This window comes from Festucalex cinctus, chromosome 6, assembly GCF_051991245.1.
Source record: "Festucalex cinctus isolate MCC-2025b chromosome 6, RoL_Fcin_1.0, whole genome shotgun sequence".
Lineage (NCBI taxonomy): Eukaryota > Metazoa > Chordata > Actinopteri > Syngnathiformes > Syngnathidae > Festucalex > Festucalex cinctus.
In genome coordinates, this window is record NC_135416.1 from 11,715,186 (window position 1) to 11,737,652 (window position 22,467).

General features: G+C 38.5%; 1 protein-coding gene across 2 annotated transcripts; it reads right to left on the minus strand.

Moving 5' to 3' along the window:
• Window positions 1-9,409: 9,409 nt before the first annotated feature.
• On the minus strand, window positions 9,410-22,328 carry crmp1 (collapsin response mediator protein 1). Of its 2 annotated transcripts, none has more exons than XM_077523301.1 (14): window positions 21,894-22,328; window positions 17,921-18,009; window positions 17,619-17,803; window positions 17,379-17,543; window positions 16,915-16,976; window positions 16,727-16,807; window positions 16,391-16,459; window positions 15,535-15,655; window positions 15,230-15,386; window positions 13,250-13,391; window positions 12,691-12,861; window positions 11,435-11,614; window positions 11,198-11,360; window positions 9,410-10,285 (listed from the first exon to the last, which is right to left on the minus strand). In XM_077523301.1, exons 1-14 carry the CDS (start codon window positions 22,242-22,244, stop codon window positions 10,194-10,196), a joined length of 2,028 nt encoding a protein of 675 aa, XP_077379427.1. In that variant the 5' UTR covers window positions 22,245-22,328; the 3' UTR covers window positions 9,410-10,193. The 2 variants fall into 2 exon arrangements, with proteins under 2 accessions (XP_077379427.1, XP_077379428.1); XM_077523302.1 differs by lacking the exon at window positions 21,894-22,328 and adding an exon at window positions 19,194-19,360.
• Between the last annotated feature and the right edge of the window lie 139 nt (window positions 22,329-22,467).

A 22,467-nucleotide genomic window follows, 5' to 3' on the forward strand; every position in this document is an offset into this window, starting at 1 on the left:
ATAACCATTTGGACTCCTACGTTCACAAAATAGTGAAGAAGAGAGTAATTATCCAATTCTCGTTTGGGACAACGTGTTACATTGGAAGTAGGGGAGACCGGGGCTAGTTGTATCACGGGTTAGTTGTCACATTGCAATTTTCTTCTCCACCAGAGGGCGCAACAAAAAAGTGGAATACTAGTGTTCTTTATATAAATGGTCAAGAATTGTGTACTGTCTAAGAAGAGAATAGCACATTGTGAGCTGACATGAGTGCCAGTTATCTGTTTTGCACAACTAAAAGTAAAAATTTTCAACTTCATATTTTTATTAAACAGGCGTCGTACAAAGACAAATTCTAGCAGCAAATCATGCGGACTCGTTAGATGAGAGATTCAGGCATCTTGTCATGCCTCAGTCAGTGCTCTGTTTTAAGCTAGAGTAAGTATTAGCCAACATGGTAGTTTGGGGCAACTTGTCTCAGTCATTCGGGGGTTTGTTGTCACATATGCAAAGAATGGGCCAATGAAAAATTCACCTTTGGCAACAACTCTGTTTACGGATGCCAGAATTGTTTTTCCGATGATGAGTCTGAAAGGAATTTAGTTTGCCAGGTTTTGTTTCATTGTTTACAAATTGATTTTCCAGTTGTTGGAACTTACAGTATGCCCACGTCATCACGGGTTTAAGTTTCATAATGAACCATCCATCCGTCCATTGCTTTATTTTATGAAATTCAATTTAATCTCAAATTTCCAGTATAAGGCAAGCAAATCAGGAATTTTAGGCTGAGAGCTATGACCTATATGCCAACAGTTCCTAAGGACTTTTTATTCTTTTTCATAAATTTTTATGTTAAAATTTGCTCAATAACGATGGTAAATTTCAGAAGATCAATGACAAACAATTCATCTGGATAGAAAAGCAAACAAACAAACCAACAAAAAACAGGACACCAAGGATAATTTTGTCCTTGTTTTATCAGTTGCAAAATCCAATGTGACATCTTACCCCATATAGTGTGACAACTTACCCATCGGTTCACTCCCTCTATTTGATGGCTGATAACTCTGCACTGACACAAAGTACGAAAATGAGATGAATACAAAAAATATACCCAAGACCTTGGTCTTTCCTCTGGTATACGTTTTGTTTATATATGAAGTATTCCAAGAAATATATAAAAGTATAAAAAGTGATACAACTAGCCCCGGTCTCCCCTACTTAAGGCAAACACAATTTGACGACCAGCATGACAGAATTATGAAACAATAGAAAACTGTTGGAAATATTGCTTTAAAAAAAACACACAAAAAAAAGCAAAGTACTTGAGGGCTGCAACTAACGATTATTACAGTAATCGAATAATCTGTCAATTTTTCCAGTTAGTCGATGAATCACATTTTTTAAAAATTACATTTACTTCCTTTTTTTTTTTTTCCCCCAAAAAACAGGACATTATTTCAAATGGACAGTGCACAAAATAATTAGGATTCAGCTACTGTTTGGTCTCTCACGTGAGAAAAATAGGCAAGAACGTTGATGATTGTTTTCTAAAGTAAAACAATCGAATCAAAGATAATCAGTCCACTTTTAAAGAGGACGACAGAAATCGGATAATATTTACTGTTAAGGAGCTGAAATTCCGAGCATTTGAAAATTTGATAATCAATTAGTTGTCAATGAATACAATAAAATACTTCTTATCTTGGATGCTCCCAAGATATGCTGAAGTTTGTGTGATGTTATTTGAGGAAATAAATGTTCTATAAAAATTTAAATGAGCTTCAGTACTGGCCACACGTGTAAGAAGCATTCATCTGGAATAGTACAAAAGAGTTTTGTTGAGCATTTAAAATTGTAACACCTTAATTAACAACTATGGATACTATACAGACATGACATGTATGTGTTTCCTAATTCCTGGGGATGTTATAGTTGTTTGGGGTTAATCTTGTTTATTCTACAATATTCTGGCCAAGATACAAAATCTTTATTGATCTCCAGAGGGGAAATTGTGATAGTGAGATACATCACATAGTAATAAACACACCAAATTCTGATTATTATCATTGTGAAGGCAGATATTTGATACAGCTGATATCTAACGATCTTGCTGTCTTGCTACAGCCACTAATTAATAAATGTAATCCATCCATCCATTTTCTGAACCGCTTGCTCCTCACAAGGGTCGCGGTGGGTGCCGGAGCCGAACCCAGCTGGCTATAGGCAGTAGGCGGGGTACACCCCGAACTGGTTGCCAGCCAGTCGCAGGGCACACACTTAACTCAATTCGAATGTGTCTGTTTCCTTGCAAGGTTATACTGAAGCAGTTTCGACATGGTAGAAATGATTATGTGTGCATGAAACGCCATTCTGCTGCATGCAAGACAGACTCACTGAAAAGAGATGATCGTGTCAAGGTCGAAAATATGACTAAATCCTTTGCTATCACTCACAACACATGACAAGGACGCTATAACAATTTTACATTGTTTTGTATTATTTTTTTTAAGGCATTTTAATACATTATATATATATATATATATATATATATATATATATATATATATATATATATATATATATATATATATATATATATATATATATATATATTTACATGTGGCCAATAAATCCACGATTAAAGTGAATATTCAGCTGAAAGAAAAATAAATACAATTTTGGGCAGAAGACGTGCGTACAAGATTTAATTGCTCTAATCGAAGAGAAGCGTGAAGGACTCCGAATGTCATCAGGTCCTGCAAGCCTTTTCCTTCGGTCGAATATGCAACGCTGCCACCGTGTGGTCGTTAATAGATCTGCTACTGCTTGTACCTCAATTATTCGAACAGACGTGGGGGATGCTGCTGTGGATGTTGTTATTCGTTTCAATTATATCCAAGGATGCAAGAATAAAAAAGCCTCGAGTCTTAAAGCTTTGTACTTAAAATGTCATTTGACTTTTATTTTTGACGTTTTATTACCAAGACTGCCCTTACGCATTATTATTCTGCTGTTAAAATAGAAATCACACATTGCTCGTTGCTCATTTATGAACACAGGCTCTTCTTCCACCACATTTTATGGAATGTGTGGTAGAAAGTAGTAATAATTCACAATTATTAGGATGGAAAGACATGAGAAATCTGCCCTAATGACTATCCATTAAACTTTTCATGTGATCATGTCAATACAATCTTTTAAAAAAAATTAATAAATAAAATAAAAACATCATTACTATCATGGACAGAGGGACAGATGTATGCATTCACAATATAAAATTTAAGACTCCTATTAGTTTGGTTGCTCATGAATAGCAATAATGTTCCCGGGTCAATTTGACCCAAGCTATATTTAATTGGGGGGGCAATCTCAATAAACATCATTAAACACTTTCATTGCTAATATTTAAAATTAGCTAGTTTTAACCAGATAGATCATGAAATGCTATTTCTAGTCCTTTAATTTTGAAATTGGTCAGTTTGACCCGGGCTCTATGTTTAATAATCTTCCAAAAGCGCCCTGGCAACCCTTGATTAAGAGTATTCAATGCAAATATGTCAAAATGAACCATTTTAATTGTCTGTTGATGAAAAGTTTCATATTGGAAAAACTACTTATTTGTAGTTCTTAAACTTTCCAATGGGTCAATTTGACCCGGGCTATGTTTAATGCTCCAAAGGCATTCCATTAACATTAGGAACCATTTTTAATTGAATAAGTGAACCATTTTTATTGATGATAAGTTTCATAGCAAATTACGTCAATTTGACACGGGCTATGTTTAAATATTCCAAAATAAGCACTTTCAAATTGAAAATATGACAAGGTCAGCCATTTTAATTGAGAAGCTTCTTAGCAAAAACAAAACAAAACAAAAACTGTATTTTTGTTTTTAACGTTAAAATTGGTCAATTTGACCCAGGCTATGTTGAATGTTCCAAAAGCATTCCGATAAACATTTGAATTTTTAATTGAAAATGTCAAAGTGAACACTTAATATGTTTCATAGCAAACAAACAAACAAAAAAAATACATGTGGGGTCAATTTGATTTGACCTTTTGTATCCTCAATATTCCAAAAGCATCCAGAGAAACATTCTTATAGCTCCGTCTTAAGTGTTTTCATTGCAAATATGTTGAAATGTACCGTTTTTGTTGCTACCAAGTTTGAAGTTTGATAGATTGTTGTTTAACTCGAAAGTGGGTCATTTTGACCCACAACATAACAGTAGGGTTAATATAATATAATTACAGGCCGCAGTTTCAGACAACCTGTCTTACGGGACAACCCTAAGGACTAATTGTTCTGTACTCTGCCTCATAAAATGTATTATAAGCACCCTTTAAAGCATCTAACACATCAGCTACCGCAACATAAATCCATCTTGTTGTTCCTCAACAGATATAAACAATAACCTCAGTGGGCCTTGCGGCTAAATCAGAAGGTAAGTGGAGAAGTGTAGTGTAAAAGTAAGCTAACAGCCAGACAGCCTTCTCAGAATGAAATTCCAGAGATAGACTCAGTGGATGAGCTTTTTTTTTTTTTCATTATTGATTTCATACAGATAGTAGAACATATTGCAAGGGTGGACCCCTAATATACCAGATAGTGTATCAAATGGTCTTTAGAGCCGTCTAAAGCAACCAGGATTTATTTAGAGGAGCGTGAGATGGCTTTCAATTAGCTTTGCCGATTGAAAGGTATCATTCTACACTATGATTATTGCATTTCCTTGCACTTTTTTTTTTTTGCATAGCTTCCATAAATCATATTTAACATCACATTCACACTGTCAACTGCAAAGTCCAGGATCATTGCTGCGGATAAAACCTGTCAGAGTGTTGTGTTTGTCTATTGAGGAAAGCCGTAAACAGGCGCGCTCGCTGATGTGCCACATCGTTGATGTGCTATTTGATCCTCTGGAGGCTTTTTCATTTTCTGTCTCTTCATCTTTTTTTTCTTTTTCTTTTTTTGCCGCGGCCACATCGTCCTGAGCGCATCAAACATCTGCCCTCCATGAAAGAAAAATGACATTATCACATTGGAGCATACTGAATCGGTTAGCAAAGTATACACGTGGGAGCTGGAAGCTGCAGTGTGACATGACAGGTGACAATTGAAGGATGATGCTATGAGAGCAGGATTAGGTTGAGGATATGTTATGTGTGAGAGTTTTAAACTAGGGTTATTGTTATGGTTTCGAAGTAGGGTTTCAGGCAGGGCTAGACTGGCACAAAAAAATGGGCCCTGGCATTTTGACTTAAGCCCGGCAACCTGATTACTGATCACCTCGCCTAACACATAGTTCTGCCATTGCTATTGACTTATGTTGGTTCAGTTTGCTGTCTTTATTCAAAATGGATTAATGGGCTAGTCCCTCTAAATTGTGGGCCAATCTCTTGGGGTAAAATGGAGGAAAATAATCATCAAAAAGCACTGCAACGGTCCCAAAAGACATTGGCCCACCGGGCATCTGTCCTGTATGCCAGATGGCCAGTCCAGCCCCGGTTTCAAGGTAGGAGTAAGGTTTCAATGCAGGGTCACATCACAATTTATAACAGCGGCTATAAAATTATTGGCTAAAAAATTCAACTGTCGAACTGTGAACTCAGTTTTCAAATTAGGATTTAAAATTATGTTGGGGTTTTAAAATGTGTGGTTTAACTAGCATTAGGGTTTCAAATGGGGTTTCACAGAAAGAGTAGGTTTTCAAAGCAGGCTCACAATTTATAATGGCGATTATAAAATTATGGATTAAAAACTGTCAAAATGTGTTTCCTCAGTTTTAATAATTAGGGTTTTAAACTATTAGAGTTTCAAATTAAGATATGTTTGGGATTAGGTTAGGTTTTCACAGTAGGAGTAGGGTTTTAAAGCAGGCTCACAATTTGTGGATAACAGTGGATATAAAATTATGGGTTAAGAAATTCAACTATCAAAATGGGGGGGTTAGGGTTAGTTTTCAAAGTAGGGTTTCAAACTATAATTATAGTTCGTTGTAGGGATTTCGAATAATACTTGGGATTTCAAATTCGGATTTCAAACTGTGGGTAGGGTTTCCAGTTAAGGTTTCAAACAAGTGTTGGGATTTCAAATTAAGGTTAGGGTTTCAAAGTGGGGTTTAACATATGGTTAGGGTTTCAAAGCGGGATCATAATATGTACCTGGACTATAAAATGAATTACAGGTGATCAAATTAGAGTTTTAAACAGGGTCACAATTTATAACAGTGGCAAAAAAAAAATGTATGGGTTAAAAAAAATGTGTGAGCTCGGTTTTCAATGTAGGGTTTCAAATTAGGGTTTTAAACTAGGAGTGGGGTTTCAAAGTAGGGCTTCAGAGTAGGAGCAGGGTTTTTGAATAATTATTATACAGGATGTTTTTGAATACAATAATTCTGTATGCTTATACGCACACAATCACTACCTCCATGGATAGCCAAATTAAGTATTGCTAAAGGGTGAGTGTTCGGGTGAGATGGTGATGATGCATTTGTGAGAAAATTAAGTTTTTTTTTCTTGTTTTTTTTTTTTTTGTACAAGCCTGATACATATTTCGGGTGCGCATTGCAGAGGCCTGAGGGACAATCAGCAGTAACAGCACAGCTGGCTCAGTAAATTGCCCAAATGCCATTTCCTTTCGAAACAGCTGCCGATGCTCTCAAGGAATGACTAATATCTGCATTGTTATGGCACATTTTCACACACTTGCGCCACTCAAGCGCACACTTTTCAGTTTATATCATTTTATGACCTGCTGCCGTATATGGATCATTTGCATTTTGTTTGCCTCACAAACTTGACATTACATCACTTTGCTTCCGCCCCAGAGCAGATGGCCGTGCGGCAAACACATCTGCGTGAAGGTGACGCTGTCTGCAGAAATCCTTCTCTTGAGGAAGCCCGACAATGAGTGTGTGCTTTTCACTTGAGGAGATGCTCAAAATGGATGTGAATGACGTCACACACTTAGCACGTTTTTATATTCTTTTTTTTATTACATACCGCGCAGGAGTCACAGCTAATGACTCCAACAAGCTAATAATCGAGTGCTAGTTCACGAGCATTAGCATTAATGGTTTCAGAACAGCTATAGAACACAACTTTCACCTCTAGTGTGTAAATTAAACATGAGGAGTCTTCACGGAAGTCACGGGTGACTTACAAAAAAAAAAAAAAGGAAATGTCCACCAGATAAAACCTTACAATTACGCCGAGTAAATGAGCTGTTTTGTGTTGAGGCGTGCAACATGGCGAACAGCCCTCTGGGATCACAGATGGGTTGAAATACAGTTGCAGCGTCACTGCCGTAACACGGAGTGGATCATTACAAGCTGATAACAGACAGCCCTTGCATCATGATGTATAGCGCAAATTCTTTTTCAATGATAATAATCACGATCATCATTAAAGATTAAAGACATCAGAGCTTAGTGAGTCTGTGTACTTGAACACTAGTGGCCCTTAAACGCAAGCTTCAATTTGGTTACATCACAGGTCTGCGTCCTGCTCGGGTAGCTGTGTGAGAAGTCCCCTTCGGCGTCAGATGTATCAGGGACCTTTGTGTTAAGCTCTTCACTGGAGCACTTACAATGCAACCTGACAGTGTTTACTGGTGTACGGGGAAATCTATTCAAGAAGAAGTATATATGCCCACGTCTCGGGTGATTCGACTTATTTGTCTGCGGTGGATCGTTTGAGAGGCAGATTCCAACAAGTTTTTAATTATTAATATACAGAATATTTTCTGTTTGATAAAAGCACTAACTGGCCACAACATTAGGTACACCACCTTTCGAATGATGACCATGATGAATGATAGCTAATGATTACTTTTGATTGACACTGTGAGTATTATGACTGTGTTTTGAGTTGTGTCAGGGATGGTAGAAATGGATGTATTTTGCCTACACAGTTACTATGTCCCTTATGATGGTAAAGTGACAAAGTCAAGTTATCTTTATTTATACAATAATTACATTTTTGCCATATAAGCCACTTTTAGTTTGTAAATTTTATTCAGTTACTATGTCCCTTATGATGACAATGTGACAATGATGACATTTTAGCTATATTAGCCACTTTTAGTTTGCCAAATTTTATGCAGTTACTTATGATGATAATGTGACAATAATGATATTTTAGCCGTATTAGACACTTTTTGTTTGCCAAATTTTAGGCAGTTACTATGTCCTTTATGATGATATTGTGACAATAATTACATTTTTTTCTATATTAGCCACTTTTAGTTTGCAAAATTTGATGCAGTTACTATGTCACTTATGATAATTTGACAATGATGACGTTTTAGCCATATCAGCAACTTTTAGTTTGCCAGATTTTATGCAGTTACTATGTCCCTTATGATGATAATGTGACACTAATTATGTTTTTGCCATATTAGCCACTTTTAGTTTGCCAAATTTGATGCAGTTACTATGTCACTTATGATGATAATGTGACAATGATGATGTTTTAGCCATATCAGCAACTTTTAGTTTGCCAGATTTTATGCAGTTACTATGTCCCTTATGATGATAATGTGACACTAATTATGTTTTTGCCATATTAGCCACTTTTAGTTTGCCAAATTTGATGCAGTTACTATGTCACTTATGATGATAATGTGACAATGATGATGTTTTAGCCATATCAGCAACTTTTAGTTTGCCAGATTTTATGCAGTTACTGTCCCTTATGATAATAATGTGACAATAATGATATTTTAGTCATATTAGCCACTTTTAGTTTGCCAAATTGCAATTACTATGTACTTTATGATGATAATGTGGCCAAATACTATGCAGTAACTATGTCCCTGTCCTAGTTTATCCAGTTACGCTTATATGATCCTATAGGCCTTTATTCTATCATATAGAATTGTAGATTGTTAGCAAGAGTTATGAATGACACTTTTGTTTGTACATCAAAAATTTAAGCAGAAGTGCGGTTTTCTCTGCATCCAGCCAATCCAAGATTTCATAGTCAAGGTTTTCCCTTCAAGTGCTTTTTCAAGGCGATCTGCCTGTAGCCCTGCTCTCTGTTGTTATTTTGTATTTTTGCCTGTTTCCCAACTCCCATGTCCTGTGTGCGTTTGTGTCCAAATTTCACACCTCACGTGACAGTCAGAGATGTTAATTTAGCAATGTCGGTCATTGTGGTTGTACTACTTCAGAACTGTACTGCATCGATAGAGTGGTTTCTATTATGATGGTGAGTATTATTATTATTTAGCTACTTGTGGGGAGATATTTGGAACATGACTCTCATGGTGACTATACACCACTTCAAACTAAAGTAATAGAAATAGTTACAGTACATTACCACTTGTTTGAAAGTTTAAAACAGTTTTGTATTGAACCTCATTAGATGTGAAAAGCGCAGCTGAATGTGGATGCAAACTTTCATGAAAGTGTTCACTCTCCATTTTTGTCAACAGTCTTTATTAATCATCAGTGAATGGCTCAGACAACAGCAAAAAATGTGGAATATTTTTTTCAACATACCATACACACCAACAACAATAACAAAAAACAAATAACTAAGTAAAAACAGCCTGAAGAGCTGTTTTAATGTGAGATAAAATGATTTTTAAAAAATTATTTCTAGTTTGAGTGGTTGGCAGAAAACAACACATCAATTCTACAAATGATTATTTTATTTATTGCAGCCTAACACCTTGTTCAACTTTGAATTTTGTGCGTGATTGCTGAAAAGTTGCCTTGTTCAGATGTAATAAAGTTTTTTTTATGAACATCAACGAGTGCTCAAAGCTTATAAACAGCGTCTGAAGCAAATGTGCACAATCATTGTGTAACATTTAAAGGGATGTCCATGCAATAGGATCTAGATGAGACACATTGAATCAAGTGCAGATGGTGCAACAGCACCATCATGTGGGGAACACTTAGTATAAGTTGTGATATTAATCAGGCGATAACACTGTGTTTATATTGTAGTGGGGAAAAGGGTCCACCATATTAAGGTGAGTTAGTTAGTGAATGTTGATGTTCAAATGACTTTATTGATTGTAAATCACACTAATATAATGTGCATCTTCTTACAGAGTGTGCAGTCACAAGGCAGATCATTATGGTGCGATTTGTGCGTGCCACATTTGCTGTAACAAAGGAAACACAACGCATGCTCACACTGTCAAGTGATGTGCAGTGGAGAAACCCCCCAAACCGTCGAACTGTGCATGGGGTTCAACCAAGGCTGGTAATGTTCGAGCGACCGCCAGGGGGTGCTACAATACGATGGCCAGACCTGCGAGGGATGTTGTCATCAATCTGGGCCCCTGTACATTTAAATCAAGAAAAAACAATGAGAACGTTACAATACAGTGAGATGTAAGAGTTTTACAATCTTGTGAGAATAATAATAATAATAATAATAATAATAATAATAATAATAATAATAATAATAATAATAATAATAATAATGATAATAAATCCTTAAATAAAACATTATTAAAAAATAAGAGCATTTCTAAATATGCATGCAGCAGTGTTTATGATAGTTTGGGATTTTTCATTATAGTTGTTCTTTTATTTTGTTTTCTTTTTATAAATTCAGTTAGTTTAAATTTCTTTTTAAGCGCAAGTTAGTGAGTTAGGTAGTTTTAATGTTTTCTTTTAGTTTACTTTTGATCAGTTTTAGTATTAGTTTTAGGTTTTTTTTTAATGTGAGTGTTTGCGTGTATAAGATTTTTTTAAAAAGTTGATAAGTATTATGTAATAGAGAGAACTACAATTCTCAAACAAGTCTATGGAAGATGTATAGCAACACTGTTCATTTTTGCTACAATTATAGCAAGTTTTAGTTAGTTTTCAAAACGTAAGACCTTGTTTTCACATTTTTCAGGGCATTTTCATTTTAATTTTATTTCGTCAACATTTTTTTTCAATTTTAGTTTATTTATGTATTTTGTTCAATTTTATGTTATGTTAGCTTTCATTAACCATAATAACATTGCTATCTACAATGGTATGTTTTAATGTAATACCTGCAATTGTCTGGGTAACCCAGAACTGAATGTAATTTTATAATGTTAGCACTCATATTATATTAAATATATATACTTTTGTATTACACTTTCCAATATTTCCAATTGTGGTTTATTGCCCAATCTAGTGTCAAATAACATTTAGCAAACCCTCACTAAAGAATAAAAACAATATACAGTACAGTCTATTTTATTGTTCCTAACCTGAGAGGCTGAAGTTGGACTGGTGAAGGTTGCGCACAGGTGGAGGCTGGTGCGAGGTGGGGGACGTTTTGGCCGAAGGTGAAGGTGTGATATATTTCGGGGTTGGAACAACATCACACACAGGCCCGTCATACATCCCACGTGTGACCCCTTTGTCCTTCATCTATTTAGAAACATGAGAAAAGTTGTGCCAAATACATCAAAAATGTATTTCAAACTCTCCTTTGTGTTCTGTACCTGACTCCTAAACTTTAAACGCTGGTAAGCAAAATCTGGGAAGGGCTTGCGAGGGATGAATCGCCCGGTACCCTGCTGAACTTGAAGCTTTCCTTCCTCATACACCACCCGGCCCTGACTCAACACCAGCGCTGCAGCCCCACGACACTCCAGACCCTCAAAGATGTTCAATTCTGCAGACTGTAAGAAGAGCATTTACATAGTAGATACTAAAACATGAGAAATTGTGTACAACGATGAAAAATGCTGCATAAGAAATATACTGATGGTAATAACACTGTCTGGTATATCACTACATACCATAGCACAATGAGATGCAAATATCCATCGACTGGCTATGACCAACACTAATAAATAATAGTACAAAACTGTAAACGTGAGTCCAAGACAAGAAGTGTTTGAGCTGGGATTAATGATCACAGCATATACACATGCATACTATATATTCCATCCATCCATCCATCCATTTTCTTGACCGCTTTTTCCTCACAAGGGTCGCGGGGGGTGCTGGCGCCTATCTCAGGTTGCTCTGGGCAGTAGGCGGGGGACACCCTGGACTGGTTGCCAACCAATCGCAGGCATACTATATTAGCCCAGAAAAATAAAACAAAGAGCAAGCGAGGGTTTTAATGCAAGCATGTATCAGAGAGAATAATGCATGCAGTAAAACTGCAGCATTTGAGAAGAGGGGGGATGAAGGGAATGGAACGGCCTGGGGCAGAGAGCAAGATAATAAAAACAGGGGGAGGGGTACGAAAGATGTCAGTGCAATGGGTGAAGGGGTGCAGGGGGGGGATTAGACCCTAAAGCCGACAGCAGTCTGGATTAGAGTGTGAAAAACGGGCGACAGATGAAATATATCAAACACTGCCTGATGTTGCAAACCATGAAGTTCATTTTAATTCATGTAAAGGTCATTCAAATGTATGCAACCTCCCATGAGTCTTTTTTTTTTTTTTTTTTTAATCACATCCATTGACTGAAAATGTAGATTGTCACGATAGAGACAGCATATCAGCTATCAATTTGACTCAAAGTACATTCTATTGAAATTTTAATAGGATATTTAATGAATTCACTAAATTGTCAGGGGAAACTGACACTTCTGATTTCGTGGTGTCAACCCTGCATGCCTAATGCCAGTAATTTCTTTGCACTCTTTGATCTTTTATTTGGGTTTTAATCCTGTTCACGCTCACCCCACCTCCTGTCTTTTCCCCTCTGCTTCCACTTTATTCATCCTGCTTTGTTCTCACCGACTGCTGCAGTTTGGACGTGATGGTTTTGGTGCTGTCGGGGTCCCAGATGACGACGTCTGCGTCAGAGCCCACCGCTATCCGACCTTTGCGGGGGTACAGATTGAAGACTTTGGCAGCGTTGGTAGACGTGACGGCCACAAACTGGTTCTCATCCATCTTCCCCATGGCCTGGGAGGAGGAATGGAGGGCGAGAGGTACAGTAGCTCAAACATAAATACAGAGGAGTCTCAAATATTAAACACAATCTGCTTGAAGCGATTATTCCCTTAGAAGAGCAATTCCCAACCACTGTGCCGCAGCATATAATTTTGCCATGAGGTCATCATGTGTGCCATTGGAAACTATCCAATTTCACTTAATTGGTCAGAAAATGAATATTTATTGACAAATAATGTATATTTGTCCATATGCCAGTGACGTACTGTGACAGGCAGAAAAATGTAATGCTCTTTCACTAGGTGACACAAGGTGCAATTACACTGTTGCCATTCATACAACAGAATAAAAGCCGTTCAACTAAACTCGCCCAAAATTTCTCGGAAATCGTTGCTCTTACCACAGCTTTGTCCCAAACAAAACTCATCCGCTCCTCCACTCCGTTGGTGCCCTCTGGGATTAAGGTGAAGTCGTCTTTCCCAATTGCTTTCTGAGAGGTGCTGTATGTGCAGTGAGCGCTGCCCACCACCTGCAGGTCGCCACTGTGTCATAAGATGATACATTAACCCACACTTAAAAATGCACCAGAGCAGCAGGTTGTAAAGGTAACACTGTAATCTATAACACTTAAAGACTAATAATTGGATGATGATTATAAAAAAAAAATCAAATTAATCACTATATTCGAGATAACAAAAAAAAGATAAGTATAAACATGAACTAACCCAGGGCTTTGCAAAAAAATTTATTAATTTAGACAATTTTTCCTCTAAAATTTGTTAATCAAAATGTATCTAATTTTGATTTTTTTTTTATTTCCCATTCATTTATATCTAAAAAAAATAATAGTTTAACTTATTTATTGAATTAAAAGATAAAATAATAATAATAATAATAATAATAATAATAATAATAATAGTAAACAAAATAATTCACACACACACATATATATATATATATATATATATATAAAATAATTAGTTCGTTATAAGAAATAATACAATCAAAAATGGAAATTAATTCTCATTATTCTATTATTAAAATGAACTCTTTTTTTTTTTTTTTTTTTTTTTTTTCCCCCATCCAGTACTGTGCAAAGGTCTCAGGCAGGTACACTCTTTGTTGTGTTATTGGCTCTTTTCACAGCAATCACTCTCTCCGCTGAATATCCTGGCGACTTAAATATGTCCACGGAGCTTGGTGCGAAAGATGTTTTTCATTTGTTCATTTGTTAACAGTTCAGTCAGTCTGTGCGCCATGAATAAGCTCCATGAATTCTAGTTATCTGTGGTTATTTTAACAAACAATAAATCTAATGATGCCTAGCACTTTTGCGCAATACTTTTTTTTTTTTTTTACACAAACTATTTCACTTAAAAAAATAAAATAATAATAATAATAATAATAATAATAATAATAATAATAATAATAATAATAATAATAATAATAATAATAATAATTACCCTGAGCTAACACAAAGCAGTCATCCCCCTATTGGCCACCAGGTGTCCTCACTGAGCGTCAAAGACCTGCTTCGGCCTCAGGCAGGCTAACAGGTACAAAGCCAATCATGCAACAATGCTACTTTAAGTCATGATCCCATTTGATCACTGTTTCTTAAAAATGCAAACAGCTACTACAATACTTTCTTAATTACTTATTAACTACAGTAATCGCATTATCCTGGATAATTATGGCGTAATCATGTTTAAATATGGTGATAAGGACCCGCCCTTGCATCTAAGTACACTGACTTTTGTGAAGACTGATCTAAAAATACACCCTGTCAGTTAAAAGAGATGCTGTGGGACAAGCTTGCAAACTCACAATGGAGGACCAGAGAGGCAAGAGGAGGAGGGAGGCACTTGGTAGCCAAGGCAACAGATGATGAAGGATTTACATTCCCGCGCTATTTATAGATTTAGGGTCACTAAAAAATCTGTAGTAAGAGGAAGAAGTTCTGTACATTCTGTTCAGGGAGCGTTTGCCATTCATTGATTGTACTTTTGCTATATTTCACAAGGTATATATTTTCCACTATTTTTGTTTGCCCCTCCCCTTGTCAAGCAATGACCCCCAACTCCTTCTATTAAATCACGTTTGACATTGTGTATTATGTGAGCAGCTGCTGTGACTGGAATACCAAACGAATAATGAGCATTAAAACCTTGCATGTGTATCCTTTGGTGTCACTGATCTGATTTAAAATTATGCAGCGCTTACAGCTAGCTATAAATAACTCCACATTCATTTAAAAGTTTTTAAATCCACTGAGGGCTTCATTATTCCAATCACATCCCATCCTTAAAAAAAAAAAAGAAAAAAGAAAAAGAAAAACAGGTGTTTTGCATCAGCTGCAGGACATGTATTCAAGTCCTACCAGGCCAGAAGTGTGTGGAGGTGGTCTGGGGTCGTGGGGTCAGGACTCAGAGGTGGAGAGGTCACATAAGCAGCAGCTTTGGCCCAGTTCTTGCTCCAGTAATGCGAACCATCAGTGGCCAGGCTGGCTGTGATTGGCTCTCCAAAAACCACATAACCTGGAAATTCAACCGAAAAGGAATTGACATATATTTACATAATATAGCATTACCGCATTTGGAATGCAGAGAGGCATTGAGGATTTCTTTTGGTGCTGTTGCTGTATACAATGAACTACAATTGGGTATGCAAGAATGAGAGAGTGACCTTTCCTCCGGGCCTGGGTGATGGTGTCGGCTGCACTCTTACTCATCACCTTGGTGATGTAGACAGGACAGTTGACGCGTTTACCAAGGGTGATCGCACGAAACACCGCCTCAGCTTCCACCTGAAAAAGACAGAAGGGCACATCAGAACCGGTCAGTGGATGGATGGATGGATGGATGGATGGATGGATGGATGGATGGATGGATGGATGGATGGATGGATGGATGGATGGATGGATGGATGGATGGATGGATGGATGGATGTCTAATGGATGGATGGATGGATGGATGACAAGTGGATGGATGTTTAATGGATGGATGGATGGATGGATGGATGTCTAATGGATGGATGGATGGATTGGTGGATGATTGGTGGATGGATGAGTGGAGGGCTGTTTAATTGATGATGTATGAGTGTTGCATGGATGGATGGATGGATGGATGGATGGATGGATGGATGGATGGATGGATGGATGGATGATGGATGGATGGATGGATGGATGAACAGCTGGATGGGTGTTGCATGCATGGATGGATGGATGGATGACAAGTGGATGGATGGATGGATGGATGGATGGATGGATGGATGGATGGATGGATGGATGGATGGATGGATGGGTTACATCTATTTGAAAGGGAGAGACGATTACTGCAGTCAAAATCCGAGAGTATTCATAGCCTTAACCTTCAAAATTTGGTGCACAGGACTCCCCTAAGTTATGCCAGTCAGTCACGTGGTTGAGTGGGGTCGTACTGCCGTACATTGGATTTTCGGTCATATGGACAGGTTGTTATTAGATGGAAAGAATGATGGGTGGGCACGTGTCGTGTTTGGATAGACAGATTGATGACATCACCTCTTCAGGGCGACTCAGAGGATGCCCTTCAGGTCCTGTGATTCCCATCCCAAGAATTTTGCTTTGCTCCTAAATAATGGATTAAAAAACAAACAAACACACTATGACAGTGGCTAGTCTGACAAGTTTAGTGTTCCAATCTAGGTCGAAGATATTTCTTCTACTTTATCATGTAACTACATGTTGTACTAGGCCTAAAAATAAAGTAAATATGTGTAAGTTAAGTCTAAAGGAGAAGGAGCTGCTACAATGAGTCAACATGTAGCATGATAAACAGTTAAGCATGAACAACTAGCACAATAGCCATGAGGCATAAATAAGTTTGCCTCCACTTACCTGAGCAATCAAATCTCCATTTTCAGCATGAACTAACACCACAGCTCCAATCTGTTTCAGGAAGGAGAAGGCTTCATAGAGCTGGAGAAGCGAGAAAATATCATGTTAATGGCGAAACAATAGCGCATACCATGAATTAATGCTAGTAGTAAGGATTGCTACATCCTGCTCTTATTAGATCTATGTACCTGAGAATCTGTCATCTGGTAGACATCCTTGTAGGCCATGTACACTTGGAAGGAGTTTATACCTAACAAAAGTGGGAGGGAAAAATAACTTCATTTGTTATTCATAAAATTCACAGAGTAGTTTCCATTTTTGCAAGATATGAATGTTGTTGTGTGTCTAAGGACGCGTATTAGTTTGAAAGACACGAGTCACACAAGCAGCTGTTTTGTTGCTGCCCCAGAAGAAAAGTGATTCTTTTTTTTTTGCTCTGAAAAGATTTACCAACAAAATGTGTACTCAGCTTCCATGACAGCAGTATAATGAGGACAGTACATTTCCTCTGTGCTTTCCCTTTAAGAGGATTCAGCACAAGGCCAAATTGTTGCAAATCTGTCTCTGGCGTTCTCTCCAAAGTATGGATTAACATGACAACAATTAGAGAAGCCACCAGCACATTGGAATCAAAATGTGGAGATGGATTTACCTTTCTCCTGAACCAACATCTCCAACTCATCTTTGACGGCTTCATTCCACTGGGGAATGTCAACGTGGAGGGAGTAATCACAACACGCTCTCTTGTCTGCAGCCTCCTGCCAGATTTCAAACGCCTCCAGGAGGCTGTCCCCAGGCTCGGGGGTCACATGGTCAACTGGAATAACGGCGGGTCAGAGATCAAGAGCATTTTCACTTGGTTGCTATTTTGTCGCGTCTCATGCAGACTCACTGATCATGGTTGTTCCTCCAGCAAGCGCCGCTTTGGTGCCTTGCAGGAAGTCATCAACGGGGCGTGCACCGAGATAGGGCTTCATCAGACAGGTGTTGACGTCAATCCCACCGGGGATCACCATGCGGCCATTGGCCTCGATCACTTTGATGCCATCGGGGACCACAAGATTCTCCCCAACCTGCCTGCAGATAAAATAAGGGGCAGGGCAATCAAGGTGAGGAAAGTTGTATTCAAAAAAATATATTACACAGAGCGTAAAAGCAGCAACAGGATGTTGTAATTATATTGCGTATGCGTACTTAATGAGCCCATCTTCAATGTGAACGTCTGCGTAAAACGATTGGTCATCATTGACCACTCGCCCTCCTTTAATCAGCAGGCTGTCACCCTAAAAGAGTACAAGGAAATCAGGAGTGAAAAGATGCCATACATTCCGCGTACATTGCATCGTTAGGTAATACTGTAGATCCATCCTACATTAAGTAAGGAATGAGAGAAATAGAGAGAGAGAGAGAGTGAGAGAGAGAGGTTAAGGTGAAAAAAATCAAGGAAGGAGCACGTGTTCAGAGTACTGCATGAGCACTCTTCTACTTAACTCATTTACTCCCAATAACGTATAAATACGTTTTTTTGTTAATGTTCTAAGTGTCCCAAAGACGTATTTATGCGTTTTTTGTTTTGTTTTTTTGTTGTTGTTTTTTTTTTTGGGGGGGGGGGGGGGGGGTTATGCTGGAGCATACAGAAGGCTTTGATGCAGCCTCTCAACTGCAAAGAACGGTTGCAGAAATGGTAGTTATTACACAAACGGCCAGCAGGTGGCAGCAGAGCAAAGGAGATCAACCAGGGCCGTGTAGATAAAAAGCTCAATTGCTTACAATTTTAAATAGATTTGTGAAAACTGATGAAACTTAGCTCTCTTCTAATGCTAATTGCTGCAAAACGGAAACAGATAGAAACATACTTTTTTTCCTGATGAAAGAAGAGACTTTAATCTTTCTTTTGGTAGGTTCTATGCTTTTATAGCAATTAAACACAATATCCGATGGGCCTTGCAAAATCAGTCAAAATCCAGTAAAACAGCCAGGGAGCGAATGGGACTGCTTCTGTGAAAATGGCTGGGAGTGAATGTACGCCTAGCAACAGAGGAAAATATGTTGTCTCCATGGTAACAGGAGATAGCTAGAAAATCGTTTTCAAAAATTTTATATTTAATAGTGTGTGCCCTGAAATGTCCAGCATTTGGTGTTGGGCCATTGATATTTATATAATCCATCTGAATGATAAAGGGATTTTATGTTTTACAGGGAAAGCCTGACGCTGCTCCCATGCCATGCAGCTCAAATCCTACTTCCATCATCACAACACCCAATAGGCAAAAGAGCTTAAACAGTGTCACTGTGTTATAAGTGTTTTCGTCTGTGTACATTCAGTGTAAAATATACTATAACGGCTAAAGTGAAGAGCCCTGGTGCCACAGAACAACATTTGCCCCGTCGCTAAGAATTTAATCTCCTCTTCCGGCATTGGCAGCAGGGATTTCCAACAGCTCCAAGCACGTCTGCTCCCTCTTACCGTCACATGGGGGAGGTTGTTCTCCTGGCAACCCGTCCCAGACATGATGATTTCTTCACCCGGAAAGCAGTTTATTCACAACCGGGTCGCGGCTCACCCCTTTGTTCCCCCTTATCGGCGTGAACGCGCTCAAAGAAAGATATACGCGACAAGCGCTGTGTGCGTGCGCGCACACGGAGAAAATGTGCACGTGCACGGGAGAGGTTGTGTGCACACGAGCGCCCTCACATTTTACCACAGTGATTACAATTGTACTGTCCTACACTGTCACGTTATGATCACAGCGAGTGGCGCACGCACGAGCACGCGCACGACAATGGCAGCTTTGCATGGTTGCTGTCCACTTCAGCACCACAATGTCCCAAGGTGACTGCGTGCGCACTTTCTGGGGAGACATTGTTTTAGGCACAAATGCATGTAAAGGTGGACATGCATGGTGCATTTGCAAAAACCTATCTATCTATCTATCTATCTATCTATCTATCTATCTATCTATCTATCTATCTATCTATCTATCTATCTATCTATCTATCTATCTATCTATCTATCTATCTATCTATCTATCTAACAAGGCCCATTAACCAATACGCACCGTTATTGCTGGCCCAGGAAAAAAAAAAAAAAAAAGTGTTCATGTTTCTTCTTGCTAAATGGATTTATTCCATTTATTTTGGCAGAAACTCTATACCAAAATACCTGTATAAACTTTGAACATGGGCCTACATTGCAATCATTTTTTTTTCTTCACCAAATCTCTTAATGTACAATTGAGCAATACTTGTACTGTATACTTCAAGTAAATATTGGTGATCACTATTTTCCATGACTTCTTATTTCAAATTCATTTTGTTGTGACAGATATCTCGCCGGGGCAGTTTTAGTTGGCTGCATTTTGACATCCTGTGATGCACTGGTGTCAAACTTGAGGCATGGGGGCAGGATGTTGTCCAGCATATCATTTGGCCCACAAAAACAAATAAAGTCTGTCAATTCCCATGGTACGTGCTAAAATATGTACCAACATTTCAAGTTGTCATACGTATAAATCACATGTTAAAATTAGTGTTGTTCCGATACTGGTATCGGCAGAGGTGCCGATACTGCATTAAAACAGTGGTATCGGTATCGGTGAGTACTCAGAAGTAACATGCCGATACCATTAATTCCAACGCTAATATAGGACTTTGGATGCAGCATCTTGTGTCTTGCTCATGCACGACATTCACTAGTATGTGACATGTTCACTGCATACCGATCTAAGATATCCTATTGGCCCTTGAATGCTCTGAACCAATAGCAGGACAGCTTTTTCATGTTGCGGAACAAAAACCTCAAGTATCGGTATGGTATCGGCCGATACTGCGAAGCTGGGTATCGGTATCGGTATCGGCGGCCAAAAAAACGGTATCGGAACAACACTAGTTAAAATATTGCAAGGACTTTCTTGTTACCTAATCCCGTAGCAATAACCTAACTTGAAATGTTGAAAGAATTATTATTCTGGATTTCTGTTTTCAAAACTAGTTATCCGACATTATATCTATCTATCTATCTATCTATCTATCTATCTATCTATCTATCTATCTATCTATCTATCTATCTATCTATCTATCTATCTATCTATCTAACAAGGCCCATTAACCAATACGCACCGTTATTGCTGGCCCAGGAAAAAAAAAAAAAAAAAAGTGTTCATGTTTCTTCTTGCTAAATGGATTTATTCCATTTATTTAGGCAGAAACTCTATACCAAAATACCTGTATAAACTTTGAACATGGGCCTACATTGCAATCATTTTTTTTTTCATCAAATCTCTTAATGTACAATTGAGCAATACTTGTACTGTATACTTCAAGTAAATATTGGTGATCACTATTTTCCATGACTTCTTATTTCAAATTCATTTTGTTGTGACAGATATCTAGCCGGGGCAGTTTTTGTTGGCTGCATTTTGACATCCTGTGATGCACTGGTGTCAAACTTGAGGCATGGGGGCCGGATGTTGTCCAGCATATCATTTGGCCCACAAAAACAAATAAAGTCTGTCAATTTCCATGGTACGTGCTAAAATATGTACCAACATTTCAAGTTGTCATACGTATAAATCACATGTTAAAATTAGTGTTGTTCCGATACTGGTATCGGCAGAGGTGCCGATACTGCATTAAAACAGTGGTATCGGTATCGGTGAGTACTCAGAAGTAACATGCTGATACCATTAATTCCAACGCTAATATAGGACTTTGGATGCAGCATCTTGTGTCTTGCTCATGCACGACATTCACTAGTATGTGACATGTTCACTGCATACCGATCTAAGATATCCTATTGGCCCTTGAATGCTCTGAACCAATAGCAGGACAGCTTTTTCATGTTGCGGAACAAAAACCTCAAGTATCGGTATGGTATCGGCCGATACTGCGAAGCTGGGTATCGGTATCGGCGGCCAAAAACGGTATCGGAACAACACTAGTTAAAATATTGCAAGGACTTTCTTGTTACCTAATCCCGTAGCAATAACCTAACTTGAAATGTTGAACGAATTATTATTCTTGATTTCTGTTTTCAAAACTAGTTATCCGACATTATATCTATCTATCTATCTATCTATCTATCTATCTATCTATCTATCTATCTATCTATCTATCTATCTATCTATCTGTCTATCTGTCTATCTGTCTATCTCTCTGTATGACTTACCTTTCCATGTGTGTTTTCCATCTCAGAGGAAAACGCTGTGTCGACCCCTGGATATCCACGTTCTCCCTTGGGCGAGGTGGTCTGCGAACCCATTTGGGCTTCACCAGAGGTTTTGCCGGCGGTGGAGTCGCAGATATCCAGAAGTCTCTCCCGGCTCCCGCTCCTCGGGGTGCGGCCCCCTTTCCTTCCAACTGCGTAACTGTCGAAGTCGATGGTCTTGCTTTCAAACGCCCCCTCCACGGAGTCGTACATGCCGTAGCTCTTGCGCTGGTTCGGTCCAGTGGCGATCGGTGCCGCAAAATAGACCGGTAGCTCATCTTCCCGGTTCCACTGCCTCCTGCAGTCCGACATCGTGTCTTCCGCCCGAGGCTTCAGCTATACTGAGAGGATGGAGGCAGCACGAGATGGAATCGGGACACAGACGGCCCCGCCTCCTCTTGTGATGCTGGTTGGATAGTACTTGTCTCCTGGTTGTATAGATGCAGTCCCAAAATAAGGGCTAAATAATGCAGTTTTGACGTCACTTTGATAAAACTGGGGGGGGGGGGGGGGGGGGGGGTGTGAGAGGATTAAA

What these genes read in the sequence shown, in the direction of transcription:
- crmp1 (XM_077523301.1), bottom strand. Translation starts at nt 22,244, where the DNA reads ATGTCGGACTGCAGGAGGCAGTGGAACCGGGAAGATGAGCTACCGGTC. An exon ending in TGGAAAACACACATGGAAAG is followed by an intron (nt 18,010 to 21,893) that starts GTAAGTCATACA and finishes GTACTCTTTTAG; the next exon opens with GGTGACAGCCTGCTGATTAA. An exon ending in CACCCAGGCCCGGAGGAAAG is followed by an intron (nt 15,387 to 15,534) that starts GTCACTCTCTCA and finishes TTGAATTTCCAG; the next exon opens with GTTATGTGGTTTTTGGAGAG.